The following is a 25,028-nucleotide window of genomic DNA, read 5'->3' on the forward strand; positions in this document are numbered from 1 at the left end:
TGTTTCTTCTGTTTTTCCCCCTGAGACCTTCTGTCTCCTTTTCTGGCTAATTTAATAGTCACTTACTTGGTGCATAACCAATGTACCAGGGCTTCTTCTAAGTGTTTTGCAACTATTAACTCATTCAACCTTTACAACCATCCAATGAAGTCAATACCACCCGTATCCCCACTTTACAGATGTGGAAACTGAGCCCCAGCAATGGCAAACGACTTGCCTGAGCCAGGGCTAGCAAGAGGCAGGCTGACTCCGGAGCTGGTAGTCCAAACAATTACCCTAACCTGCCTCTCCTTCTGCTTTGGTCTTTCCACCTCATGCTGTCTTCCTCAGTCATCCTGTCTGCTCTTCTCTCTGTCTCTCCACCTCCCACTGTTCTTCCCACCTCAACTACCTCCTCCCCTCCTCCGGATGCTACCCATCCTTCTAGAGCCAGTGTGGCCACTTCTTCCTCTGGGGAGCTTTCAAGTTTCTTCAGCCCCCACAGCCTGGGCTCCCTCCACTCTGGGACCATCCTCCAAGGGACACCTGTCCTCACTTAGCACAAGGTGTGCTCTTCAATGGCAGGGTCCCCTCACCCCTGCGAGTACACAAACACCTGCCCACTCTCCAATCAGGGTCTCACCCAAGCTGCAGCCTGAGTGCCAATGAGATTAGACTCTGGCCTAGAGAGGGCGGGAAGTCACCCAGCGTCTCTTCCCCTGTCTTCCCAGTTGAGGTGGTGACGCTCTCAGCCAGGCCTGGCCCAGGGCAGTGGAAACAGCCTGGGACAGGCTGGAATGAGGAAACTTCCCCGGCCCCGGCCCCCCAATCGCTGCACTGTGTGACCTCAGGAAGTCCCCTCCAGTTTCCCAACTGTAAACCTGAGATAAACATCCCTCTGCCTCGCGCCCCACCCACCACCCCCTGCCTCCTCAGAGGGCCAGCTGGGGCAGTAAACGTTCCACGAAACATTCCACGCTTCGTAATCGGATGAAAGCTCGGCACACACTCCGTGGAGCGCGCACTGCTCTGCTCCAAGATGCGAGGCGCTCCCTGCGCAAGTACGGCGCCTGCACCTGGTGACTGCGCCCAGGGTGAAACGTCGGGGGAGGTGCTCAGCAGGTCGTAACGCATCTGCGCGCTCTCATTTTGCTGTGTGCAGTGTACCGTGCTCTCTACAGTGCCAAGTACCTGGGAACTAATTTCCTTTGGACACAGCAAAACTCTTTGCCACCTCTAAAGCATATGGCCAGCCTTTGTAAATTCTAGTTTCCTACATTAACAGAAAGGAAGCATCTGCAACTGGGAAGGACCGTGTATGTGCTGCCTATGTACCTTGTAAACAATAAAGCACCTAGGGACCAGGCCCTTTGCTAAACTCACTTTGTGATCTGCTTTGCCCGCGATAAAACTCTTGGAGGATTCTGATAATGTAAACAGTAAAATACTGTGTAAGTTGTGCAGAACTGTGCATTTGTAAAGAGCTTTATAAATGGTCATGCAGTTTATATACACATAAAAACATACTTTGTAAAGCTCCAGAAATAATACAACTAAGCGACCAAGAGATAGCCAACCTATCTGATGCACAATTCAAAACACTGGTGATCAGGATGCTCACAAATTAGTTGAATTTGGTCGGAAATTAGAAGAAAAAAACGAAGGCTACGCTAAGTGAAATGAAGGAAATGCACAGGGAACCAATAGTGATGGGAAAAAAACGGGGACTCAAATCAATGGAGTGGACCAGAAGGAAGAAACAACCAAACAGAAAAGAAGGAAGAAACAAGAATTCAAAAAAAAAAATGAGGAGAGGCTTAGGAACCTCCAAGACATCTTTAAATGTTCCAACGTCTGAATTATAGGGGTGCCAGAAGGGAAAGAGGAAGAGCAACAAGTGGAAAACTTATCTGAACAAATAATAAAGGAGAACTTCCCCAATCTGGCAAAGAAAATAGACTTCCGGAAAGTCCAGGAAGCTCAGAGAGTCCCAAAGATGGACCCAAGGAGGAACACACCAAGGCACATCATCATTATATTACCCAAGATTAAAATGAAAGAGATAATCCTAGAAGCAGCAAAAGATAAGGAGACAGTCACCTACAAAGGAGTTCCCATCAGACTGTCAGCTGATTTCTCAAAACACCTTACAGGCAAGAAGGAACTGGAAAGAAGTATTCCAAGTCATGAAAGGCAAGGACCTACATCCAAGATTGCTCTATCCAGCAAAGCTGTCATTTAGAATGGGAGGGCAGATAAAGTGCTGCTCAGATAAGGTCAAGTTAAAGGAGTTCATCATCACCAAGCCCTTATTATATGAAATGTTAAAGGGACTTATCTAAGAAAAAGAAGATAGAAAATAGGAACAGCAAAGGGACAGCATTAACAACCACACCTAAAACAAAAGCAAACTCAGCAAACAACTAGAACAGGGACAGAACCACAGAAATGGAGATCACATGGACGGTTAGCAACAGGGGAGTGGGAGGAGGAGAGGAGGGGAAAGGTACAGAGAATAAGTAGCATACGTGATAGGTAGAAAATAGACAGGGGGAGGGCAAAAATAGTATAGGAAATGTAAAAGCTAAAGAAGTTAAGATACCTGGACGTAAACTAAAGGTGGGGAATGTGGGTGGGAGGGGGTGTGCAGGGTGGAGGGGAATGAAGGTGGGAAAATGGGACAACTGTAATAGCATAATCAATAAAATATATCTAAAAATTTAAAATAAATAAAATAATAAAATATTTTCTATGTAAAAAAAAGAAACCATGCTTTGTAAACTCTAATATTCTAGTAAGCGATCATAACTTCTGTTTTCCTAACTTTTTAGTTAGCAATTTTAAACATACAGAAAAGAGGTAATAATAGAAGGACGAGCACAGATTCTTTTACCCGACAGCGGCCAGCATTAACAAGTTAGCGTGTCTGCTCTCTCCCTCATTCCATAATTTTCTCCTACCATTTAAAGGTAACATGCAGTCACCTTCACCCACAATCCTTCAGCATGTATCTGTTAAGAACGAGGTCCACGCGGACCTGTGAACCAGAGGATCATGGTTTGATTCCCAGTCAGGGCACATGCCTGGGTTGCAGGCCGGTTCCCTGCAGGCCAACTCCCAGCAGGGGACGCACGAAAGGCAACCATACATTGATGTTTCTCTCCCTCTCCTTCCCCTCTAAAGATCAATAAATAAATAAAATCTGAAAAAAAAAAAAGAACAAGGTCCATCTCCTACACAACACAGTGTCATTTCTCACTTGAGAAATTTAACACGAAGGACACTATTAGTCTCGTTTCCCCAGTGGTCCCAATCATGTCTTTTATAGGCATTCATACATATATATATGTATGTATTTATATACATAATCCAGCATCCGATTCAGGACCACCAGCTCCACTTATTAATATCTGTCCAACATCTTTATCTCCTTTCATCTGGAACAGTTCTCAATGGTAAATTCTTTGTAAATATTAAGCAATGTTTTCCAAAATTTTAAAAACTAGAATCCACAAGAAAAAAAAATGAAATTACGGGCCTGCGAACCAGACGATCGCGGTTCGATTCCCAGTCAGGGCACATGCCTGGGTTGCAGGTCAGTTCCCAGCAGGGGCCAGTTCCTAGCAGGGGATGCCCGAGAAGCAACCATACAGTGATGTTTCTCTTCCTCTACTTCCCTTCCCCTCTAAAAATAAATAAATAAATATTTTTAAAAAAATGAAATTACATCATTAATGTTGGAGTTTATCAGAAAGTTTTCAGACTTTCTTGATGGCAACCCAGAAAAAATACCTTTTACATGGTAGCCCATTCCGCACACATGCAAATTACACACACGCAAATATATACCATATTTTGCCACGTGTGATACACGGTCAAGTTTTTGGCCGTACTTTCAGGGAAAAAAGATATCTTTAGTTTTAACTCTCAATTTAATTTCTTATTTATTTATATTTAAAAACAAAACAGATAATCACCCCAGGGTTATTATTTTGCATACGGATATCGTTATTGCTTTCTAGAGTTACACTTTTGATTCATAAGCACAAATAAAAGAATTAAAAACATTTATATAGACGTGGAAGTAGTACTACCCATATATCATGCACATCCCCTAGAAAATTTGGGCAAAAAGGTGCACGTTAATGATGGCAAAATACAGGATATACTGAAATAAAAGTATCATTAAACTATACTTACCCTAAGTACATTTGATTATTCTAGCGTTTTCTCTTTTATTATTTGTTTATTTTTGTTGTTCACATGCAGTTGTCTCCATCCCCCCCGCCAACACCCCTCTACCCTAGCCATTCCCTCCCCCCCCACTACTCCGGCGTTTTCTATTTCATTTTTTCCTACACAGTTTGAAAAGCCTGGGACCTCCCCGAGTTGGCAGGTGATGAAGCGCTTGGTGAGCTTCGCTGGGATTTGTGGCCTACACAATATTGCCCAAAGAACTCCTTAAACTAAAGTGAGCTTTATAAACTGTAACCCAACATGGTGCTTGGTGCTCTGCTTTGTAAAATGTCGAGTCCCGGTGCCTCTAAAGCTTTCCCTGTAAACCGGACCCACTCTGTCCCCGGCTCTGCCCTCTGGGCAGCACCCACCTTTCTTTTTGTCCGGAGCCTCTCGCTCAGCGGGCCGCCCACCCCCAGACAGGCGGAAGGAGCCCTCCCGGGCGAAGCTGGTGCGGCTGGCATCGAAGGTGGCCGTGACCCCACATTCCTTCTCCCGCCGCTGTTTCCGCTCCAGGCAGGCGGCAAAAGCACAGCCCACAGCGTGGCTCAGCCTCTCGCCCTGTGGGAGGAGGTTGGGGCGGGGGTTAGAGACGCTGAGTGGTGCGGACTGGACCTCACGGGCCCTGGGTGGGCTCCAGCAGTTAGGTGCTGGGTGACGAGGGCAGTCCCTGTACCTCTCTGGGCCTCAGTGGAGACCTGCACGGAGAGGGGTACAAGTGACAGCCCTGAGTGAAAAAAGCCAGAAGCAAGTGTTCAATAATATGGAGATTCCTCAAAAAATTAAAAATAGAGTTGCCATATGACCCAGCAATCCCACTTCTGGCTATTTATCTGAAGAAAACAAATACTAACTGAAAAACATATACGTACCCCTGTGTTCACTGCAGCACTGTTAACAATAGCGAAGGTAAGGGAGCAACCCGGGCCCCCACCAACACATGAATGGATAAAGACCATGTGGTACATAGATACAGTGGAATATTCCTCGGCCATGAAAAAGAATGAAATCTTGCCATTTGCAACAACATGGAAGAACCTAGAGGGAATTATGTTAAGTGAAATAAGACCGTCAGAGGAAGAAAACAACGATTTCGCCTATCTGTGGAATCTAAAGAACAAAATAAGTGAACAAAACAAAACAGAAACAGACAACAAGCTGGTTTTGCCAAAGGGAGTTGGGGTGGGGAGATGGGAATAAAAAAAAGAAAATGAGGACAATGCTGTAAGCCTCCACTTATATTGTTCTGGGTTTATATTTTATTGATTATGCTATTACAGTTGTTTCATTTTCCCACCTTTATTCCCCTCCACCCTGCACACCCCTCCCCCCCAAACTTCACGTCCATAGGTCATGCATATAAGTTCTTTGGCTTCTACATTTCCTATACCGTTCTTAACCTCCCCCTGTCTATTTTCTACCTACCATCTATGCTACTTATTCTCTGTACCTTTCCCCCCTCCCCTCCCCCTCCCCCGTTGCTAACCCTCCATGTGATCATTTCTGTGGTTCTGTCCCTGTTCTAGTTGTTTGCTTAGTTTGTCTTTGTTTCTGTTTTAGGTTCAGTTGTTAATAAGTGTGAGTTTATTGTCATTCTACTGTTCATGTTTTTTATCTTCTTTTTCTTAGATAAGTCCCTTTAACATTTCCTATAATAAGGGCTTGGTGATGATGAACTCCTTTAACTTGACGTTATCTGAGAAGTACTTTATCTGCCCTTCAATTCTAAATGAAAGCTTTGCTGGATAGAGCAATCTTGGATGTAGGTCCTTGCCTTTCATGACTTGGAATACTTCTTTCCAGCCTCTTCTTGCCTGTAAAGTCTCTTTTGGGAAATCAGCTGACAGTCTGATGGGAACTCCTTTGTAAATGACTGTCTCATTATCTCTTGCTGCTTCTAGAATTCTATCCTTCATTTTAATCTTGGGTAATGTAATTATGATGTGCCTTGGTGTGTTCCTTCTTGGGTCCACCTTCTTTGGGACTCTGTGAGCTTCCTGGATTTCCTGGAAGTGTATTTCCTTTGCCAGATTGGGGAAGTTCTCCTTCATTACTTTTTCAAATGAATTTTCAATTTTTTGGTCGTCTTCTTCCCCTTCTGGCACCCCTATGATTCAGATTTTGGAACATTTAAAGATGTCCTGGAGGTTCCTAAGCCTCTCCTCATTTAAAAAAAATATTTTATTTATTTATCTTTAGAGGGGAAGGAAAGGAGAGAGGAAGAGGAACATCAATGTATGGTTGTTCCCTGGGAACTGGCCACTGCCGGGAACTGGCCTGCAACCCAGGCATGTGCCCTGACTGGGAATCGAATCGCGATTGTCTGGTTCGCAGGCCACTGAGCTACGCCAACCAGAGCTCCTCATTTTTTTTTAAATTCTTGTTTCTTCATTCTGTTCTGGTTGAATGTTTATTTCTTCCTTCTGGTCCACACTGTTGATCTGAGTCCGCGTTTGCTTCCCCTCACTCTTGGTTCCCTGTACATTTTCCTTTATTTCACTTTTCATAGCCTTTATTTTTTCCTCTAATTTGCAACCATACTCAACCAAGTCCGTGAGCATGCTGATTATCAGTGTTTTGAATTCTGCATCTGAAAGGCTAGCTAGCTCTTCATCACTTATATTTTTTTCCAGATCTTTCATTCGGGCCATTTTTCCATCTCAGTGATGCCTGTTATGTTATAAGGGGTGGAGCCTTAGGGGTTCACCAGGGCTGGGTAACCCACATTGCTGTGTTGTGGTGCTGTATGTGGGGGGGATCTGAGAGAGAACAGTCCCACTTACTCAGCTCTCTGCCAGTTTTCAGTCACTTCCCCCACTACCCCCAAGCAAACTGGGCCCTTCTGGTGCTGATTCCCAGGTGGGTGGGTTTGTGTAGGTTCTAGGACCCTGTGGGTCTCTCCAACAAACTCTCCTGTGAGGCTGGGAGTTTCTCCCGCTGCCGCCTCAACCCCCACAGGTGTTTTCAGTCAGAGGCTTTGAGGCTTTATTTCCCTGCACTGGAACCCTGCGTTGCACAGTTTGTCTCACTTCCCAGTTGTTCCTCCTGGTTTATCTGCATGCGAATGTGGAACCACCCAGTCCATAAGCCATCGCCTCAACTGCTCCACCAGCCGCTGCCTTGCCTGCCCTGGTCCTGAAACCACTGCCTTGTCAATTCTGGTCCTGAAACCACTGCCTTGTCAATTCTTGCCTGGTCCTCTCTGCCTGGCTGCCTGTCTCTGCCCCTCCTACCAATCTGGATGGATGTTTCTTCTTTAACTCCCTGGCTGTCAGACTTCCACACAGTTCGATTTTCTGTCAGTTCTGGTTGTTTTTTGTTTCTAAAGTAGTCATCGTCCTTCTTTTGGTTGTGTGAGGAGGCACAGTGTGTCTACCTATGCCTCCATCTTGGCCAGAAATCTAGAAAGCCCCATTTACATAAAGTTCTACAACAGGCAAAATTAATATACTGTGGAAAAAGTCAGAACAATGACTGTTTCCGGGGGGATGGAGAGGGGACCGACGGGGAAGGGGCAGGGAGAACGGACGGGTGGTCGTGTTCTAAAGCGCGACAGGTGTGCGCAGTTGTCAAAATGCAGCAAAAGTGGATCTGCGGTTTGTGGACGGCATGTGCTTTTTTTCAAAATAAAAAGAGCCGGGGGGCTGCTCCCCTGGGCTGGTGTCCCTTGAGGTCTGACTGTGTGCTCCGCTCAGTCCCACTGGGACCACTACGAGCGAGGCCCCTGTCATCCCAAGAACAACGGCCAGATCAGGGGGTTCAATCAAAGGCTCAATGATCCACAGTTTAATTACCTGAACCAACCAAGGCCCACCTGGGAAGAAGTGAAAGAACAACTAGAAAAAGAAAGGTTCCAAGGCACTGGCTGAATTTGAAGAAAAAAAAATGAATGAGAACTAGAGGGAAGACTTAGAAAAATACAGGGAGAAATTATTAAGTGGAAGTGGGAGCTCATCCAAAAAACAGACAAAAGGAAAAAAGAAAAGAGAAAAGAATCCTGGTAGGTATTTATCTCCTCCTTCAAGTTCTATTCTTCCAGCAGTTCTTCAGATTCTGTAGACGTGGATAAGAAACGAGGGAAAATGAAAAGAAGAAGCCATTGACATAAATCTGCAGAAAGCTCCACGGCAGAGATGGAATCAGACCGTAAGGAGAGTTTTAAAAAAAAGGAAGAGAAATCAAAAGAGGCAAATGATACAGACGTAGGCAGCCCCTGTGGAAAACAGGATGGAATTTCCTCAGAAAAACTAAAGATGGAACTGCCTTTGAATCCAGCGATCCCGCTGCTGGGATTATCCCCTAAGAACCCTCAAACACCAAGTCAAAAGAACCTATGCACCCAGTGCTCACAGCAGCCCAATTTACAACAGCCGAGTGCGGGAAGCAGCCCAGGTGCCCGTCAGGAAATGAATGGATCCAAACAATTTGGCATGACAAGAGGCTGGATAAATAGCTATTTCATTTTAAAAAGTGCTGAAAAAATGCGAAATTGATTTAATGGTATGCATGCTGAAGTGTTTGGAAAAGTATTCCGGTGTCTGCCATGCTGAAATGCATCAAGACTGAGACGGACAGGTAAGTAATAGAGTGAGCACAGACGAATGGGAATGGCAGAAACTGGGTGGTACGTGTACAGGTGACTGGCTACTGTACAAGCCTTTTGACTTTGCTGTGTGTTTGAAAGACATTTTCAGATAAAACACTGGGAGTAAAAAGCAATAGTCACTACTACCTGAGTGCCTGCTTGAGAGGCACCAAGCCAGAAAGCCTGGGTGGATGCTGGCTTTCCACTTTTCAGCTGTGTGTTCTCAGGAAAAAAATCACTTCACACCCTGGCTGGTGTGGCTCAGTGGACTGAGCGCCAATCTGAGAACCAAAGAGTCAGGGCACGTGCCTGAGTTGCAGGCCAGATTCCCAGTAGTGGGTGTGTGAGAGGCAACCACACACTGATGTTTCTCTCCCCCTCTTTCTCTCTTCCTTCCTCTCTCTAAAAATAAATAAATAAAATCTAAAAAAAAATCACCTCACCTCTCAGTGCCTGAGCCGCCTCATCTGTAAAATGAGGTGCTCCCCAAAAGCCCCTACGTCACCAGGGTTACGGCAAGAATTAGGCAACTTAACATATGCGAGGCGTACGGCACAGAGAAATACCATAATATGTGTCAGTGTACATGCATCCAGCCCAGGCTGAGCCCTGACTTACATCCTGTTATAAAGCTCTCAAACAGGCCCTGGCTGGTGTAGCTCAGTGGATTGAGCACGGGCCTGCGAACCAGACGATCGCGGTTCGATTCCCAGTCAGGGCACATGCCTGGGTTGCAGGCCAGTTCCTGGCAGGGGCAAGTTCCTGGCAGGGGATGCATGAGAGGCAACCATACATTGATGTTTCTCTTCCTCTCTCCTTCCCTTCCCCTCTGAAGATAAATAAATAAAAAATATTTAAAAAAAAACAAAAAAACTCTCAAACAATGCCAGGAGGTGCACACTCCCATGAATCGGTTTTATAGGTGAAGAAACTGAGGCTCTTAATACACCCATCATGAGTGGCAGCACTGGGATTCTCATAAGATCTGTCAGACTTCTGTTTCAAAACCAGGATGCTCAGCCACCTCTTAAAGTTACACTTGGAGACAAAAATCCTCAACAAAACACCAGCAACTGAACCCAGAAGCATATTTTTTAAAGGATTTTTTATTTAATTATTTTTAGAGGGGAAGGGAGAGAAAGAGGGAGAGAAACATCAATGTGTAGTTGCCTCTTGCATGCAAGAGGGGACCTGGCCTGCAACCCAGGCATGTGCCCTGATTGGGAATCCAACGAGTGACCCTTTAATTCGCAGGCCAGCACTCAATTCACTGAGCCACACCAGCCAGGGCTGAACCCAGAAGCATATTAAATAGATTATTCACCATGATGAAGTGAGATTTATTCCAGGAATGAAAGGCTGATTCAACACACGGAAGTTAATCAACGTAATACGCATTCACAGAATGAAGGAAAAACCACAAGATCATCCTGACTAATGCAGAAAAAGCATTCAACAAAATTCAATACCCTTTTGGAATAGGTAGATACAACCCATATCTACCTCTTCACACAACCAAATAAAGAACAACAAATTTAAAAACAAAAACAAAAACAACCAGAACTGCCAGAAAAATCGAACTGTACAGAAGTCCAACAACCAAGGAGTCAAAGAATAAACATTCATTCAGACTGGTAGGAGGGGAGGAGACAGGCAGCCAGGGTGGAGAGGATGCCCAGCAAGGTGGTGGCTGCAGGACCAGGTGGTCCCATATTTGCATGCAGATAAACCAGGAGGCACAACTGGGGAGCGAGGCAGACCGCACAACCCAAGGTTCCAGCTCGGGGAAATAAAGCCTCAAAACCTCTGGCTGTAAAAATCTGTGGGGATTGCAGCAGTGGGAAAAACTATCAGTCTCACAGGAGAGTTCACTGGGGAGACCTACAGGGTCCTAGAAAGTAAAAAAACCCAAGCAATCATGAATCAGCACCAGAAGAGCCCAATTTGTGGGTAGCAGGGGAAGTGACTGAAAGTTGGCAAATAGCTGAGCAAGCAGGATTGTTTCCTTTCTGACCCCTCCCCTAAAGACAGCACCACAACACAGCATGTCGCCCCACCCTGGTGCATACTTAAGGCTCTGCCCCTTACTATGTAACAGGTGCACCAAGACAAAAAATATATCCCAAATAAAAGAACAGATCAAAACTCCAAAAATAGAACTAAGCGATGAAGAAATAGCCAATCTATCAGATGCAGAGTTCAAAACACTAGTAATCAGGATGCTCACAGAAATGGTTGCGCATAGTTGCAAAATAGAGGAAGAGGTGAAGGATATGCAAAGTGAAATAAAGAAAAATAAGGAACCAACAGTGAAGGGAAGAAAATCAGGACTCAGATCAATGATTTGGAACAGATGGAAGAAATAAACATTCAATCAGAACAGAAATAAGAATTCAAAAAACAAGGAGAGGCTTAGGAACCTGTGGAACAACTTTAAAAGTTCCAACATCTGAATCATAAGGGTGCCAGAAGGAGAAGAGGAAGACCAAGAAATTGAAAACTTATTTGAAAAAATAATGAAGGACTTCTGGCCAAGATGGAGGCATAGGTGGAAACATTGTACTTCCTTGCCCAACCTAATTTATGAACAACAAATATTTTAAAACCAGAATGCAACCAAAACAGAGAGAAAATTAAACTGTACCAAAGTCTGACAACAACTAACCATTCAGCCAGACCGGTAAGAGGGGTGGAGTTAGCAGCTTGCGGAGACAGGGCAGGAAAAAGCTGCCGGACAGACCCAGGTGCACAGGTGGCGGCTGGCAGATCCCAGGTGTGGAGTGGCAACAGGCAAATCCAGTGAGGGCGCAAGGTGGCTGGCTGACCGTGGTCACACATTCGTGTACAGATAAACCAGGCAAAGGAGAGAACAGTGAGATAGACCGTGCAACCCAGGGCCCCAGCGCCAGGAAATAAAGTCTAAAAGCACCAACTGGAAAAACTTTTGGGGGTTGAGGTGCCAGGAGAGGCTCCCAGGCTCAAAGAGAGTTCATTGGAGAGACACACAGGGTCCTGGACGGTGCACAAGCCCACATATCTGGGAACTAGCACCAAAAGGGCCCAATTTGCTTGTGGGAAGCAGCAGAGGGGGACCGAAATCTGAGAGAAAGCCCAACAAATGCCATTGCTCCCTCTCTGACCCTGCCCCCAGTCACAACCCAGCAACTGGGTAGACCCACCCTGGTGAACACCTAAGGCTCTGCCCCTCATACGTAACAAGCACAAACAGACCAAAACATTATGGCTCAAGAAGAACAGCTCAAAGCCCCAGAGCCAATACTTCTAAGTGACCAAGAGATAGCCAACCTATCAGACGCACAGTTCAAAACACTGGTGGTCAGGATGCTCACAGAACTGGTTGATTTTAGTCACAAATTAAATGAAAAAATGAAGGCTTCACTAAGTGAAATGAAGCAAAATGCACAGGGAACCAATAGTAATGGGAAGGAAACTGGGACTAAAATCAATCAAGTGGACCAGAAGGAAGAAAAAAAACAACCAAATAGAAAACAATGAAGAAACAAGAATTCAAAAAAATGAGGAGAGGCTTAGGAACCTCCAGGACATCTTTAAACGTTCCAACATCCGAATTATAGGGGTACCAGAAGGGGGAAAGAAACAGCCACGAGTGGAAAACGTATTTGAACAAATAATAAAGGGGAACTTCCCCAGTCTGGCAAAGGAAATAGACTTCCAGGAAATCCAGGAAGCTCAGAGAGTCCCAAAGAAGTTGGACCCAAGGAAGAACACACTAAGGCACATCATCATTACATTAGCCAAGATTAAAATGAAGGAGAGAATCTTAGAAGGATAAGGGGACAGTCACCTACAAAGGACTTCCCATCAGACTGTCGGCTGATTTCTCCAAAGAGACCTTATAGGCAAGAAGGGGCTGGAAAGAAGTATTCCAAGTCATGAAAGACAAGGACCTACATCCAAGATTTGCATCCAGCAAAGCTTTCATTTAGAATTGAAAGGCAGATAAAGTGCTTCTCAGATAAGGTCAAGTTCAAGGAGTTCATCATCACCAAGCCCTTATTATATGAAATGTTAAAGGGGCTTATCTAAGGAAAAGAAGATTTTCAAAACTATGAACAGTAAAATGACAACAAACTCACAACTATCAACAACTGAACCTAAAACAAACAAAAACAAAGACAAACTAAGTAAACAACTAGAATAGGAACAGAAGCAAAGAAATGGAGACCACATGGAGGGTCATCACTGCGGAGGGGAAGAGGGGAGAATGGGGGAAAAGGTACAGGGAATAAGAAGCATAAATTGTAGGTAAATAGACAGGGGAAAGTTAAGACTAGTGCAGAAAATGGAGAAGCCAAAGAACTTATATGTGCAGCTCATGGACATGAACTAACGGGCAGGGAATGCTGGTGAGAAGGGGGTTGCAGGGCAGAAGGAAATAAAGGGGAGAAAGAAGTGGGACGAGTGTAATAGTAAAATCAATAAAATACACTTTAGCCCTGGCTGGTGTAGCTCAGTGGATTGAGCACGGGCCTGCCAATCAAAGGGTTGCCAGTTCGATTCCCAGTCAGGGCGCATGCCTGGGTTGCAGCCAGGTCCCAAGTTGGGGACATGTGAGAATAACCACATATTGATGTTTCTCTTCCTGTCTTTCTGCCTCCCTTCCCCTCTCTCTAAAAATAAATAAATAAAAATTTTAAAAAATAATAAATAAAATGTAGTTTAAGAAATTTCAATACCCTTTCATGATAAAAAAAAACACTCAACAAACTTGGAATAGAAGGAAACTTCCTCAACCTGACAAAGGAGTTATGAAAAAGTTGCAGCTAACATCACACTCAATGGTAAAATGCTGAAAGTTTTCCCCTAAAATCAGGAACAAGATAAGAATGTCCATTTTCTGGAGTAAAAATAGCCTCTTCAACAAATGATGTTGGGAGATCTGGACAGCTACATGCAAAAAAATGAAACTTGAGCACCAACTTACACCATACAGAAAAATAAATTCAAGGTGAATAAAACACTTAAATATAAGCTGTGACACCATAAAAGTCCTAGAGGAGAACATAGGCAGGAAAATTTCAGATATCCCATGCAGCAATATTTTCACAGATATTGCTGGATGTTCCACAGGTGCACAGATGCACAATGTCCCTAGAGCAAGGGACATAAAGGGAATAACAAACAAATGAGATATCATCAAAATAAAAAGCTTTTGTGTGGCTAAAGAAAACAGCATTAAAGGGAAAAGAGAACCAACCTTAAGGGAAAACATATTTGCAAATGATACCTCAGACAAGGGTTTGATCTCCAAAATGTATAAAGAACTCACACAATTCCACTCCAGGAAGACAAATAACCCAATTAAAAAATGGGTAAAGGCCCTAGCTGGTATAGCTCAGTGGATCGGGCACGGGCCTGTGAACCAAAGAATGACGGTTCGATTCCCAGTCAGGGCACATGCCTGGGTTGCAGGCCAGTTCCTAGCAGGGGACACAGGAGAGGCACACATACGTTGATATTTCTCTCCCTCTCTCCTTCCCTTCCCCTCTAAAGATAAATAAATAAACAAAATCTTTTAAAAAAGGGGTAAAGAACTTGAACAGACACTCTCCAAGGAGGACATACAGAGGGTCCAGAGACATGAAAAGATGCTCAGCATCACTAGCCATCAGAGACATGCAAATTAAAACCACATTGAGATACCACCTCACACTGGTCAGAAGGGCCATCACAAACAAAGCAACAAGCAACAAGTGTTGGAGAGGCTGTGGAGAAAAGGGAACCCTAGTGCACTGTTGGTGGGACTGCAGAATGGTGCAGCCACTGTGGGAAACAGTATGGAATTTCCTCAGAAAACTAAAAACGACTGCCTTTTGACCCAGCAATTCCACTGCTGGAATGATACCATAAGAATCCTGAAACACCATTTCTAAAAAACCCATGCACCTCAATGTTCATAGCAGCACAATTTACAATAGCCAAGTGCTAGAAGCAGCCTAGGTGCCCATCAGTAAATAAGTGGATCAAACAACTGGTACATTTACACAATGGAATACTACAAAGCAGAAAGAAGGAACTCCTACCCTTCACAACAGCATGGATGGAACTGAGAGTATTAAGCTGAGTGAAATAAGCCAGGTAGTGAAAGACAAATACCATATGATCTTACCTATAAGGGAACCTAATCAGCAAAACAAACAAGCAAGCAAAATACAACCAGAGACATTGAAATAAAGAACAAACTGACAGTAATGGTTGGGGGGAAGGGAGAGGAATAATGGGGAAAAATAGGGAAAGGGTTGTCAAGGAACATGTATAAAGGACACATAGACAAAGCCAAAGTGGGGAGAATCAAGGGTGGGAGGAGGGGACGGGGGTTGGGGGGGTGTGGGGGGTGAAAATGGAGACAACTGTACTTGAACAACAATAAAACACACACACACACACACACATACACAAAAGAATGCCCATTCTCATCACTTCTATTCAACAGTATACTGGAAGTCCTAGTCAGAGCAATAAGACAGGAAAAGGAAATAAAGGCAACCAAGTTGAAAAGGTAGAAGTAAAATTATCTCTATTTGCAGATGACATGATCTTGCATGTAGAAAGTCCTAAATAATTCACAAATTATTAGTGTTAATAAGTGAATTCACCCCTGACTGGTGTGGGTCAGTTGATTGACTGCCAGCCTGTGAAGCAAAGGATCGCTGGTTCAATTCCCAGTCAGGGCACAATGCCTGGGTTACAGGCCAGGCCCCTGGTAGGGGGTACATGAGAGGCAACCACACATTGATATTTCTATCCCTCTCTTTCTCCCTCACTACCCCTCTAAAAATAAATAGATAAAATCATTTAAAAATGAAAAAATAAATTAATAAAAACCAGTCACATTTATATACACTAGAAATTAAGACATTAATTTCATTTGCAATAGCATCTAAAAGAACAAAATGGTTATGAATAAATATAACCAAGGAAATAAAAGACATAAATACTGAAAACTACAAAATATTACTGAAAGAAGCCCTGACTGGTATGGCTTAGTGGGATGGGCATTGCCCCACAAACTGGTCATCAGTTTTATTCCCTGTCAGGGCACATGCCTGGGTTGTGGGCCAGGTCCCCAGTTGGGGGCATCTGAGGGGCAACTAATTGCTGTTTCTCTCTCACATTGATGTTTCTCTCCTTCTCTTTCTCCCTTCCTTCCCCTTTCTCTCAAAATGAATAAAATCTTTTTTAAAATTACTGAAAGAAATTAAAGAAGACCTAAATAAACAGAACGTCTATGTTTATGGATCGGAAGACTTCATCTTGTTAAAATGGCAATATTTCCCATGGTGGTCTAGAAATTTAATGTAACCCTTATCAAAACCCAGTGGACTCTCACAGAAATGAAAAAGTTAATCCTAAAATTTACATGGAATTGCAAGTGACTCAGAATAGTCAAAATAATTGGAGAAAGAACAAAATAAAATTTACACTTTTCGATTTTGAAACTTACTCTGAAGCTGCAGTAATTAAAAAAAAAAGTGATACTGGCATAAGGATAGACAAGTAGGCCAGTGAAAAAGAACTGAGTGCCTAGATAGCTACCCACACATCTACAGTCCATTGATTTTCTTGGAAATATTGGGGCCAAGACTATTCAATGGAGAAAAGATAGTCTCATTAACAAATGGCGCCAGGACTACAGATACACACATGGAAAAAAATGAAGATGGACCCCTACTGACACCATTTACAGAAATTAACTCCAAAGGGATCAAAGACCTAAATGTGAGAGCTAAAACTATAAAACTCTTAGACTAAACATGGGATTTTATACACAAAACATTGAAGAAAGGGAGGGGCTTAGGGAGTCCTATCTTGTCAATCAATAAAGTTCACTATACCAAAAAAACCCCCAAAAGACAAAAAAGAGTCGCAACAAATTTCTGGCCCCACATGCTCTTCCAGAACCCTGTCTCTCCCCCCAACAGAAGTAGGGCCAAGCCCTGGCTGGTGTAGCTCAGTGGATTGAGCGCAGGCCTGCGAACTAATGGATCTCGGTTCGATTCCCAGTCAGGGCACATGCCTGGGTTGCAGGCCAGTTCCCAGTGGAGGACACATGAGAGGCAACCATACATTGATATTTCTCTCCCTCTCTCTCTTTCCCATCCCCTCTAAAGATAAATGAATAAAATCTTTAAAAAAAAAAAGTAGGGTCAGTGTTGTCTTTCCTTGGTCTGGGAAGACCTCTGTCCTTGTTTGGCCAAACAGAACACCACAGAAGCAATGCTGTGGTTTCCAAGTCCAAAGAGGAAACACAGATTCCTCCTGGTTAGTACCAGGGTTAAAGCAACCTCAGTCTCTCTCCCTCACGCTCCTTCCCCCCACCACTCCCTGTTTTGGAGCCCTGAGCCACCATGTGAGAAGCCCAGCTTTCCTCAAGCTTCCACACTGTAGTCTCCCGTGTGACCACCACGCACACCATGACCGAAGCGTGTGAGAGACCTGGCGCCAGACACTCACTGAGCCTTCCCACACTCCTGACCTACAGCAACGTGAGAGGTAATAAGTGATTGGAATTTTAAGCCACTCAATTTTGGAGAAACTTGTTATGCACAACAGATAACTGAAACACGTACTATGCTATTCTCCAGAAATAGCAGCTGCTATTGTTAAGTGCATCTCAAATATCTCCACACTGGCCATTGGCAGGCACCGATCTGTGCTGACTAATCAATACTGACACGCCTGCTTGCAGGTCTGAAATTGTGTGTATGAGTGAGGAAGGTGAGGGTATTGACTCATTTGCAGGCCTTAGAGCTCTTGCCAGTGAGGATTTCGGAAGCATGCAGGCATCCTTGAGTAGAGACTAGTAAGGTCTGCCAGGTACAGGTGTTGTTTAACTTGCCCATTATCTCCCTGCTTTGAGTAACAGCACCACAGATTCTCTTTGGGAAACCCCATTTCAATTCTGGCTAAGTCGGTCTTGGCGCTCCACCTCTCCTGGCCCAGGGGAAGCCAGGGACCTGAGCCAGGCCAATTCCATGCCCTCTCACCAGAAACTGGACCCAAAGCATTGGGAGGTAGGTTCATCTCACAATGGTGTCCTGACGAACTGTCCCCTGGTGCAGTGGCCCCAGGCTGCCCTGCTCTCTGCCCTTTCTGATACTTCATGCTCTGACTGCCCTTCGATTTGGTTGTGTTCCTCACCCAGTGATATATGTATTGATTTTAGAGAGAGGAAGGAGAGAGCGAGGAACTTCGATGTGAAAGACAAACATGGATAGGTTGCCTCACACCCTCAGTATGAGGCAACCTATCAGGGACGGAACCCTCAGGGATCGAACCCTCAGCCTCAGTATGCACCGTGACTGGGCATCCAACTTGTACCATTTCTTTTTTTTTTTTCCAGAGGTGTACTACCTGGCAAAGACAGACCCAACAACAGTGCCATTTATGAAACATCTACAGACCAAGGTTGTTTTTTCTTCCTACTCTTCACAACTTGTACCATTTCGATGCATGGGGCAACAGTCCAGGTGAGCCTCCCAGCTAGGGCTGCCCTTTGATTTTGTGAGATTTCTTATATCCTTTCTAAAAAAAATTTTTAATATTTTATTTATTTATTTTTAGGGAGAGGGGAAGGGAGGGAAAAAGAGACAGAAAAACACTGATGTCAGAGACATCAATCAGTTGCCTCTCCTGTGCTCCAACTTGGGACTGAACACCCAACCCAAGCATGTGCCCTAACCAGGAATCGAACCAGCAACCTTTCGCTTCAGAGGATGATGCCCAAACCAACTAAGCCACACTGGTCAGGGCCGTGGGTTTAATATTTTAAATTTATTTTCACCTGAGGACATTTCTGCATTGCTTTGAGAGAGAGAAGAAGAGAGAGGGAGAAGAGAGAGAGAGAAACATCGATGTGAGAGAGGCATTGACTGGTTGCCTCCTGAATGCACCCTGACCAGGGATTATATGCACCTGGACCAGGAATTGCAACTGACCAGCAATCAAACCCACAAGCCAGGTATATTCCCTGACTGGGAATCGAATCTGCAACCCTTCGATCACGGGACAAACGCTCCAACTGAACCACTAGGCCAGGGCCATGAATTATATTTTAGATTTAAGTTAGCCAGATCAGTTTCTATCGCCAGCAACCAAAGAACTGGCCGATGTAGGGGGCTGAGACTGCGGTTTCCTACAAAGTTGGGCAAGGGACCGAATTCAGCGCCCAGGGTTCAGGGCAGAACAAAAACGCTATTTCCCACCATCTGTTGCAAGCAGAGAAGTGGAGCCGCACTCCAGCGTAGCAACAAGATGGAGAAGCCGAGGCTCTGACACAGGGAGGGGAGCCGCGGCCACGCTGCACCGCCTGCCTCCGGAGGTCTCTCACGTGAGACAGGGGCCAACCTGCATTTCACTGAAGCCACTGCTATTGGGGGATTTCTGTCACAAGCCTCAGAATCTTAACTGTGAGGATGCTTCTGAAGAGAGAGCCCATTTGTTGCTTTCATCTGATTCTCAGATGGCACCTTGACCTCCCAAAATATAAAGAAACAAAGACAAAATGAATCAAGGCTGAAGGAAGAGTCGGGGGAGGGGTGTGGTTTGAGAAGGGCCTGAGGGAGCCTCATGGGGGCAGGAAACCCCACCACTTGGCCCCGGGTGGGGTTTATCCATAAGCAAAAATTCCTGGAGCTGGACACAGAATGCACATTACTACTGTATGTATATGATCCTCAGCTAGAAAAGTTAGAGAACCATGAAGAACTGCTGATAACAAGGAGGATGGTGATAACCAGTGTTTTCCTGAGTGCCTCCTACATCCCAGGCATATATTCCAACTCCTGTGCATTAACCCATCCAAGTCCACAGTAATTCTCTAGGCTAGGAGGCTGAGCTCAGTCCCTTTTCCAGATGAGGACACCAGGCCTGGAGAGGAGAGGCGATGGCTTGCGAGACTCCACTCAGCAGGCCGGGGATGGAGCTGGACTGCCGGGGAACCAGAGAGGAGAGTCAGCAGCCCCTGGGCTCTGGCGATACTCACGGAGTCCTTAAGCGCCAGGAAACAGTGGCAGATCCAGCGGCGGGTGGTCCCGTCACGGCAGATATAAGAGAAAGCCTTGTCCAGGTTGCGGTCAGGGGCACAAAAGGAGACTTTTTCGATGGTCTGGTCCACCAGCAGGTCCTGGGAGCAGTCAGGAAGACCAGGAGAGAAATGTGAACTTTCACATACTCCTTCAGCATCCCTGAGTGTCTGGTCCATAAGCCATCCTGACCGGGGTAGGCACACCTGGCAGTCACTGTGGATCCTGCTGTGGACCCTGCAGGCATGGGGCTCCCAGTTAAGCGCAGAAGCAGACTCATCCCCAGGAGAGGGCCCAGAGTCACGGCCAGACATAAGAAGGGAAGCACAGACACAGAGGTCAGGGGTGGGATGGGGAGGCAGCACAGGGACGAGGAGGTGCCTGACCCAACCTGGGTGGGGAGGTAGGGTCAGGCAAAGCTTCCTGGAAGCAAAGGGCAGAGAACAGTAATTCAGGCTGAGGGAACTGCCTGTGCAAAGGTGTCGATGCTGTTCGGTCATTAACCTAACTGTCGTCATGTGCTAGCTGCCTCCTCTGGTGGTCTCTGGGCTGGAGACAGGGAATTCAAGAGTGACAGATACCCAGATCCTGGCCCCACAGCATCCTGTCTGGCTGGGTGGACTGACAACACACATCTAACTGCTAACACCGGTCTGAGTACGTATACCCCACCAGGCGATAAAGACCAACCGCCACGCTGAGCAGCAGTGCATCGGGAGTGTCACGGGAGGGGTTAGGGCTTTGCATGGAAGTTCTTGAACTTTGCGTAATTGTGAGAACCCAACAGGAAAAACTCTATTTTTCTAGTAAAGCTCTATGACTCCGAATTCCTCCTCCCTTGACTTCCTTTTCCTTCTACAAATATTCCTCCATCTTGGCCCGCAGGCCACGCTGGCCATGTCTGCTTGCATTCGATTGCAATTCTTTCCCAGATAAACCCTTTTCAGGGAGGAAACACCTAGTTGTGTGATATACTTTCCTTGACAGATGACGAGATTGAGGAACAGAAGGGCTGCATCTCACACCCAGGGTCACCCAGCTGATAAGTGGGCGAGCTGGTGGGATGGAGCTGAGGCAGCTGCTCCAGTCTGCTCTCACCCACTACCGACGTCGGCTCACAAGCCACCGCAGGACGCAGTCCTGAAGTGTGACTCTCAGAGATGTGCCAAGATGTTACAGAAGGCCCCTGAGGGAGGGGCATCCTAGCGGTGGGTGGGAACGCACCCTCGGCCCCATTCGAGCAGGGTGAAGAAAGGGGCCCTCTCCCACCCCCACGAGCCTCCTACCTTGGTCTTGTCATCCACCACTCGGAGCCCATCAGCTGACACCCACAGGACTGACTTCACGGACTTCCGGCCCATCTGGGAGGAAGGTGAGAACAGAGGGCGTGATCAGGGCTGTCTCTTCCGGCCTGACCTTGCTCCTCCCTGCGCCAGCCCCTCGCTCACCGCCTTCAGCCTCTTCACTGCGTCTTCACACACGTGCATCCCCCTGGACTCCTCCACCTCCACGTGGCCCAGGTACTTGGGAGGGAGGAAAAACAGGGTGTGGAATAAGCACAGCAATCAGTAATTCTTAGTGTCCCCTGAGCAACTGCGATGCACCACACAATGTCCTAAGCATGTCGCATGTGCTTAGCACTCATTTACTCTGCACCCCAGCTCTCCGAGGGAGGTCCCCCGTTCCTATCCCAGATACACAGATGAGAAACTGAAGCACACCACGCAGTAGTGATTCCCACCCTGCACCCGTCTCTGGGCCTTAACCCACCACTGTTGTCCTTCTGAGCGCCAGCATCTGCACCTCTGCACCCAAGGGCTGGCCCCAGCAATGCCTCATGGGAGTTGGGGCACACCCCCCCCCCAGCTCCCTCCTGCTATGCGGGGGTGGCTCTATTTCCCAAAGTCCCCAGTGGCATTCAGCTCAGCTGCCCACAGCTGTAGTTTAGTGACCCACCAGTGACAGGCTGCCTTCCCTTCCCCACTCCACCAGCATTTCCTGCGCCTCCCAAGTGGACCCCTCACACTCATGGTCTGCATCTGAAGATCTAGAGGAAGGGACCAAGTTGGGATTTGAACCTGAACCTGCTCTCTCACAGATTGAAGTGTAGTGCGCATTGTCAAGTGTCATGGAGGGCTTTGCAAATGGTACAGAATTTTTGCGACCTTCCAGTGCCCTCTGGAAATTGTCAGCTCCCACAAAACGGGTGACCCAGGCAGGATGTCCCCCCCCCGGTGACATTTTCCTGGTACAAGAGAAAGTACGCTGGTGTTTAATCCTAACTCTGCAGGACTCAAGCTGTGGGGTTGCGCATGAGCAGGCTCCACAGCTCTTCGTGCATGCACTGTCTCTGCCATGGGGGGCGGGACCTCACCCAGCTGGGACCCGCATGCATCCCACCCCCACCCATGCCCCGCCCACTCACCCTGACAGGGAAGCTGCACGTGCCCTTGCGCACCGCATCCTCGTCTGCCTGCCACTGATGGGGCCGCGACGCCTCAGGCACGTAGGCTGGCTTCCTTCGCCTCAGGCTCTGCCGTAACTTGTTCATAGTGCCTGCCCCCTCTGGTGACACCGGACAGGGAGTAGGTCAAAGGCCAGGATCGGAAGACCCACACAGTGCTCAGGGAGTGGACACAATGCTCAGTGGGCACAGAGTCAGATAACAAAGGAGTAAGGTTACAGGGTTAGGGGGTCACTGGGTCAGGGGACATGACATTCGGCAGCAGTCAGGGGACACGGGGGATGGGGATGACAAAAGGCAGGGTCAAGACTCGAGGCAGAGCGCAAGAGTCAGTGCGGAGATTCAGAAGACATGGAGCTGAGGGGCAGGGAGGTCTGGTATGGGGGTCACAGCTTTCGGGGACCTGGAAATGGGGATGCGGCAGTCTAGAATAATGAGGAACCAAAGCAATGGGAAGTCAAGGCAATGGAGAGTACTGGGTTACAGGGCATGAAGTCAGGGGTCACGAGGTCAGGGGCTGAGGTGGTCAGAGGGCACAAGAGTTGGGAGTTGCCTAGGTCCAATGTTCGGGGGGTCTCATAAGGTCCCGAAACTGAGGTCCAGAGCCAAAGCCAGAGAGTATGGACAACAGTGTGTAGTGTCAGGTGTGGTACGCTGGGGCAGTGCGCACCTGTGACTCCCAGAGGCATGGGTGAGGGTGGAGATGGCCAGCTACTAAGACAATCCTCCCTGACTGAAACACTCTTCACTGAGAAGCCGTGCTGACAGTCCCAGGAGGGTGAGCAGATGGGGACTGTGTGTGTGTGCGACTATGTGGCTGGTGTGTCTGCACATGGTGTCTGGGAGGGTGTCCAGAGCAGAACCTGCCACTGCAGTGAGTGTGTATTTCTGAGGGCTATACAGGAGGATGTGGGTCCCAGGGGTTGCTCCCTAGAGTGTGTGCCTGTGCACACTGTCCACGGCGGGGTCTGTGCCCAAGAGTGTGGTCATTGTCTGTGAGTACGAGTCCCTGAAGGTTGTTGCTGAAGGGTATGTATGTGTGAGCGCTTGTGAGTGTGTCAGCAAATGTTGCCGGTGAGGTGAGGATGTGTTCCTGAGCAGGAAGAGGTCTTTGAGGCTGTATGTCTGTGTGAGGGTGTGGCCTTCGTCACTGATGACTGTTGTCATCGTTGAGAGTATGTATGAGTTACCCAAGAGACCATGCGGGCGTCCAAGACTGCAGCTGTTGTTTGTTGAGGATATGTCTGTCAGAGCATGTGACTGTTGTAGAGGTGGGTCCACGGGTGTTGTTCTGAGGGTGTGTCAGTACACACCCGTGAATCTGTAAGGTGTGTGAGAATGTGAGGTGTGTGTTGTTTTTTAGAGCTGCTCATGGCTGTTATTTGTGAGACTGTGTCTGTGTGCAGAAGTGTAGCTCTTTTTTGTTAAAAAGAAGTTTTTTTAAAGACGTTATTTATTTTTTATTTTATTTATTTATTTTTTAAAAGATTTTATTTATTTATCTTTAGAGGGGAAGGGAAGGACAGGAGAGAAATATCAATGTATGGTTGCCTCTCATGAGTCCCCTGATGGGAACTGGCCTGCAACCCAGGCATGTGCCCTGACTGGGAATCGAACCGCGATCGTGTGGTTCGCAGGCCCATGCTCAATCCACTGAGCTATACCAGCCAGGGCAGGACGTTATTTATTTTTTAGAGAGAGGGGACGGGAGGGAGAAAGAGAGGGAGAGAAACACCGATGCACGAGAGAAACATGGATGGGTCGCCGCTTGCATGCCCCGAACCGGGGACCTGGCCCACAACCTGGGCATGTGCCCTGACCGGGAATTGAACTGGTGACCCTTGGGTTCACAGGCCGGCGCTCAATCCCCTGAGCAGCACCAGCGGGGGCTACAAGTGGAGCTCTGTAGGAGAAGATGGGTCCAGAGGTGGAGTCTGTGAGGCATGTCTGCTTGAGGAAGTTTGGCTGCTATCTGCGGAAGTATGGGTCCGTACATGCTGTCTGCTGTGGGTGTGTAATGTGGCCCTGGGGTCAGAATCTGCTCGGTGTCTGTCGTCCCCAGTCTGAAAGAGTCAGGTCGTTGTCTGGGAATGTGTCTGTATGTTGGTGTGAACCTGCACTTGTGGTGCGGGAGGTCGATGTGTGCCTCAGTGTCCCGGTGTGTGTCTGAGCATGAATCAGGCTTGAATGGCCACTGAGTGCACAGGGAAGAGGTTTGAAGGTTTCCACTCATGAGAGTGATTAGGCTGTGTGACTGCAGGGACAGTTTCTCTGGTCATGTCAGTCAGACCCACCCACCCACTCAGTCCCTGCCCCATCTCCACCCATCACTCACCTGGCTCCGTCCTGGAGGTTTCGGGGGGCCCCAGGGCCCCACAGGGGGCTGGGGACAGATGTTTCTCAGGCCTCCTGGGTCCACTCTGCTCAAGGGACAGAAGAGAAGGTGAGAGGCCGGCTTGGGATGCACTCGGTGCCCTACCTCACCCGCTCTTTGGACATCAGCCAACACCCCTCCATCTCAGGCTCCCTGATGAAGGCTTGGTTGTCATAGCAACTGTTACAAGGGAGATGAGCCCCCTGGTTGCAAGGGCTCAGGAACAAGTAAGTGTGTCTGGGGGTGTTTGTTAGGGGATATCCTGGCTTCAGGAGGCCCCCAGTACCCACAGGGATGGTGTGAGGAGGGAGTGGCCTTGCCCTC

At 47.0% G+C, this 25,028-nt stretch overlaps 1 protein-coding gene across 1 annotated transcript in view; it reads right to left on the reverse strand.

Moving 5' to 3' along the window:
- Positions 1–25,028, reverse strand: part of NUMBL (NUMB like endocytic adaptor protein) — a 34,444-nt gene that overhangs the window by 6,031 nt on the left and 3,385 nt on the right. Inside the window, exons 2-7 of the mRNA XM_037041978.1 lie at positions 24,666–24,750; positions 22,292–22,431; positions 21,315–21,389; positions 21,153–21,227; positions 19,827–19,967; positions 4,587–4,776 (exon numbers count right to left, since the gene is read on the reverse strand). Of these exons, the coding sequence (XP_036897873.1) occupies positions 4,587–4,776; positions 19,827–19,967; positions 21,153–21,227; positions 21,315–21,389; positions 22,292–22,431; positions 24,666–24,750 (706 nt within the window). The remainder of the gene's footprint in view (positions 1–4,586; positions 4,777–19,826; positions 19,968–21,152; positions 21,228–21,314; positions 21,390–22,291; positions 22,432–24,665; positions 24,751–25,028) is intronic.

Source organism: Sturnira hondurensis, unplaced genomic scaffold (genome assembly GCF_014824575.4).
Source record: "Sturnira hondurensis isolate 20B ecotype Veracruz unplaced genomic scaffold, ASM1482457v3 Scaffold0003606, whole genome shotgun sequence".
NCBI classification, from domain to species: domain Eukaryota; kingdom Metazoa; phylum Chordata; class Mammalia; order Chiroptera; family Phyllostomidae; genus Sturnira; species Sturnira hondurensis.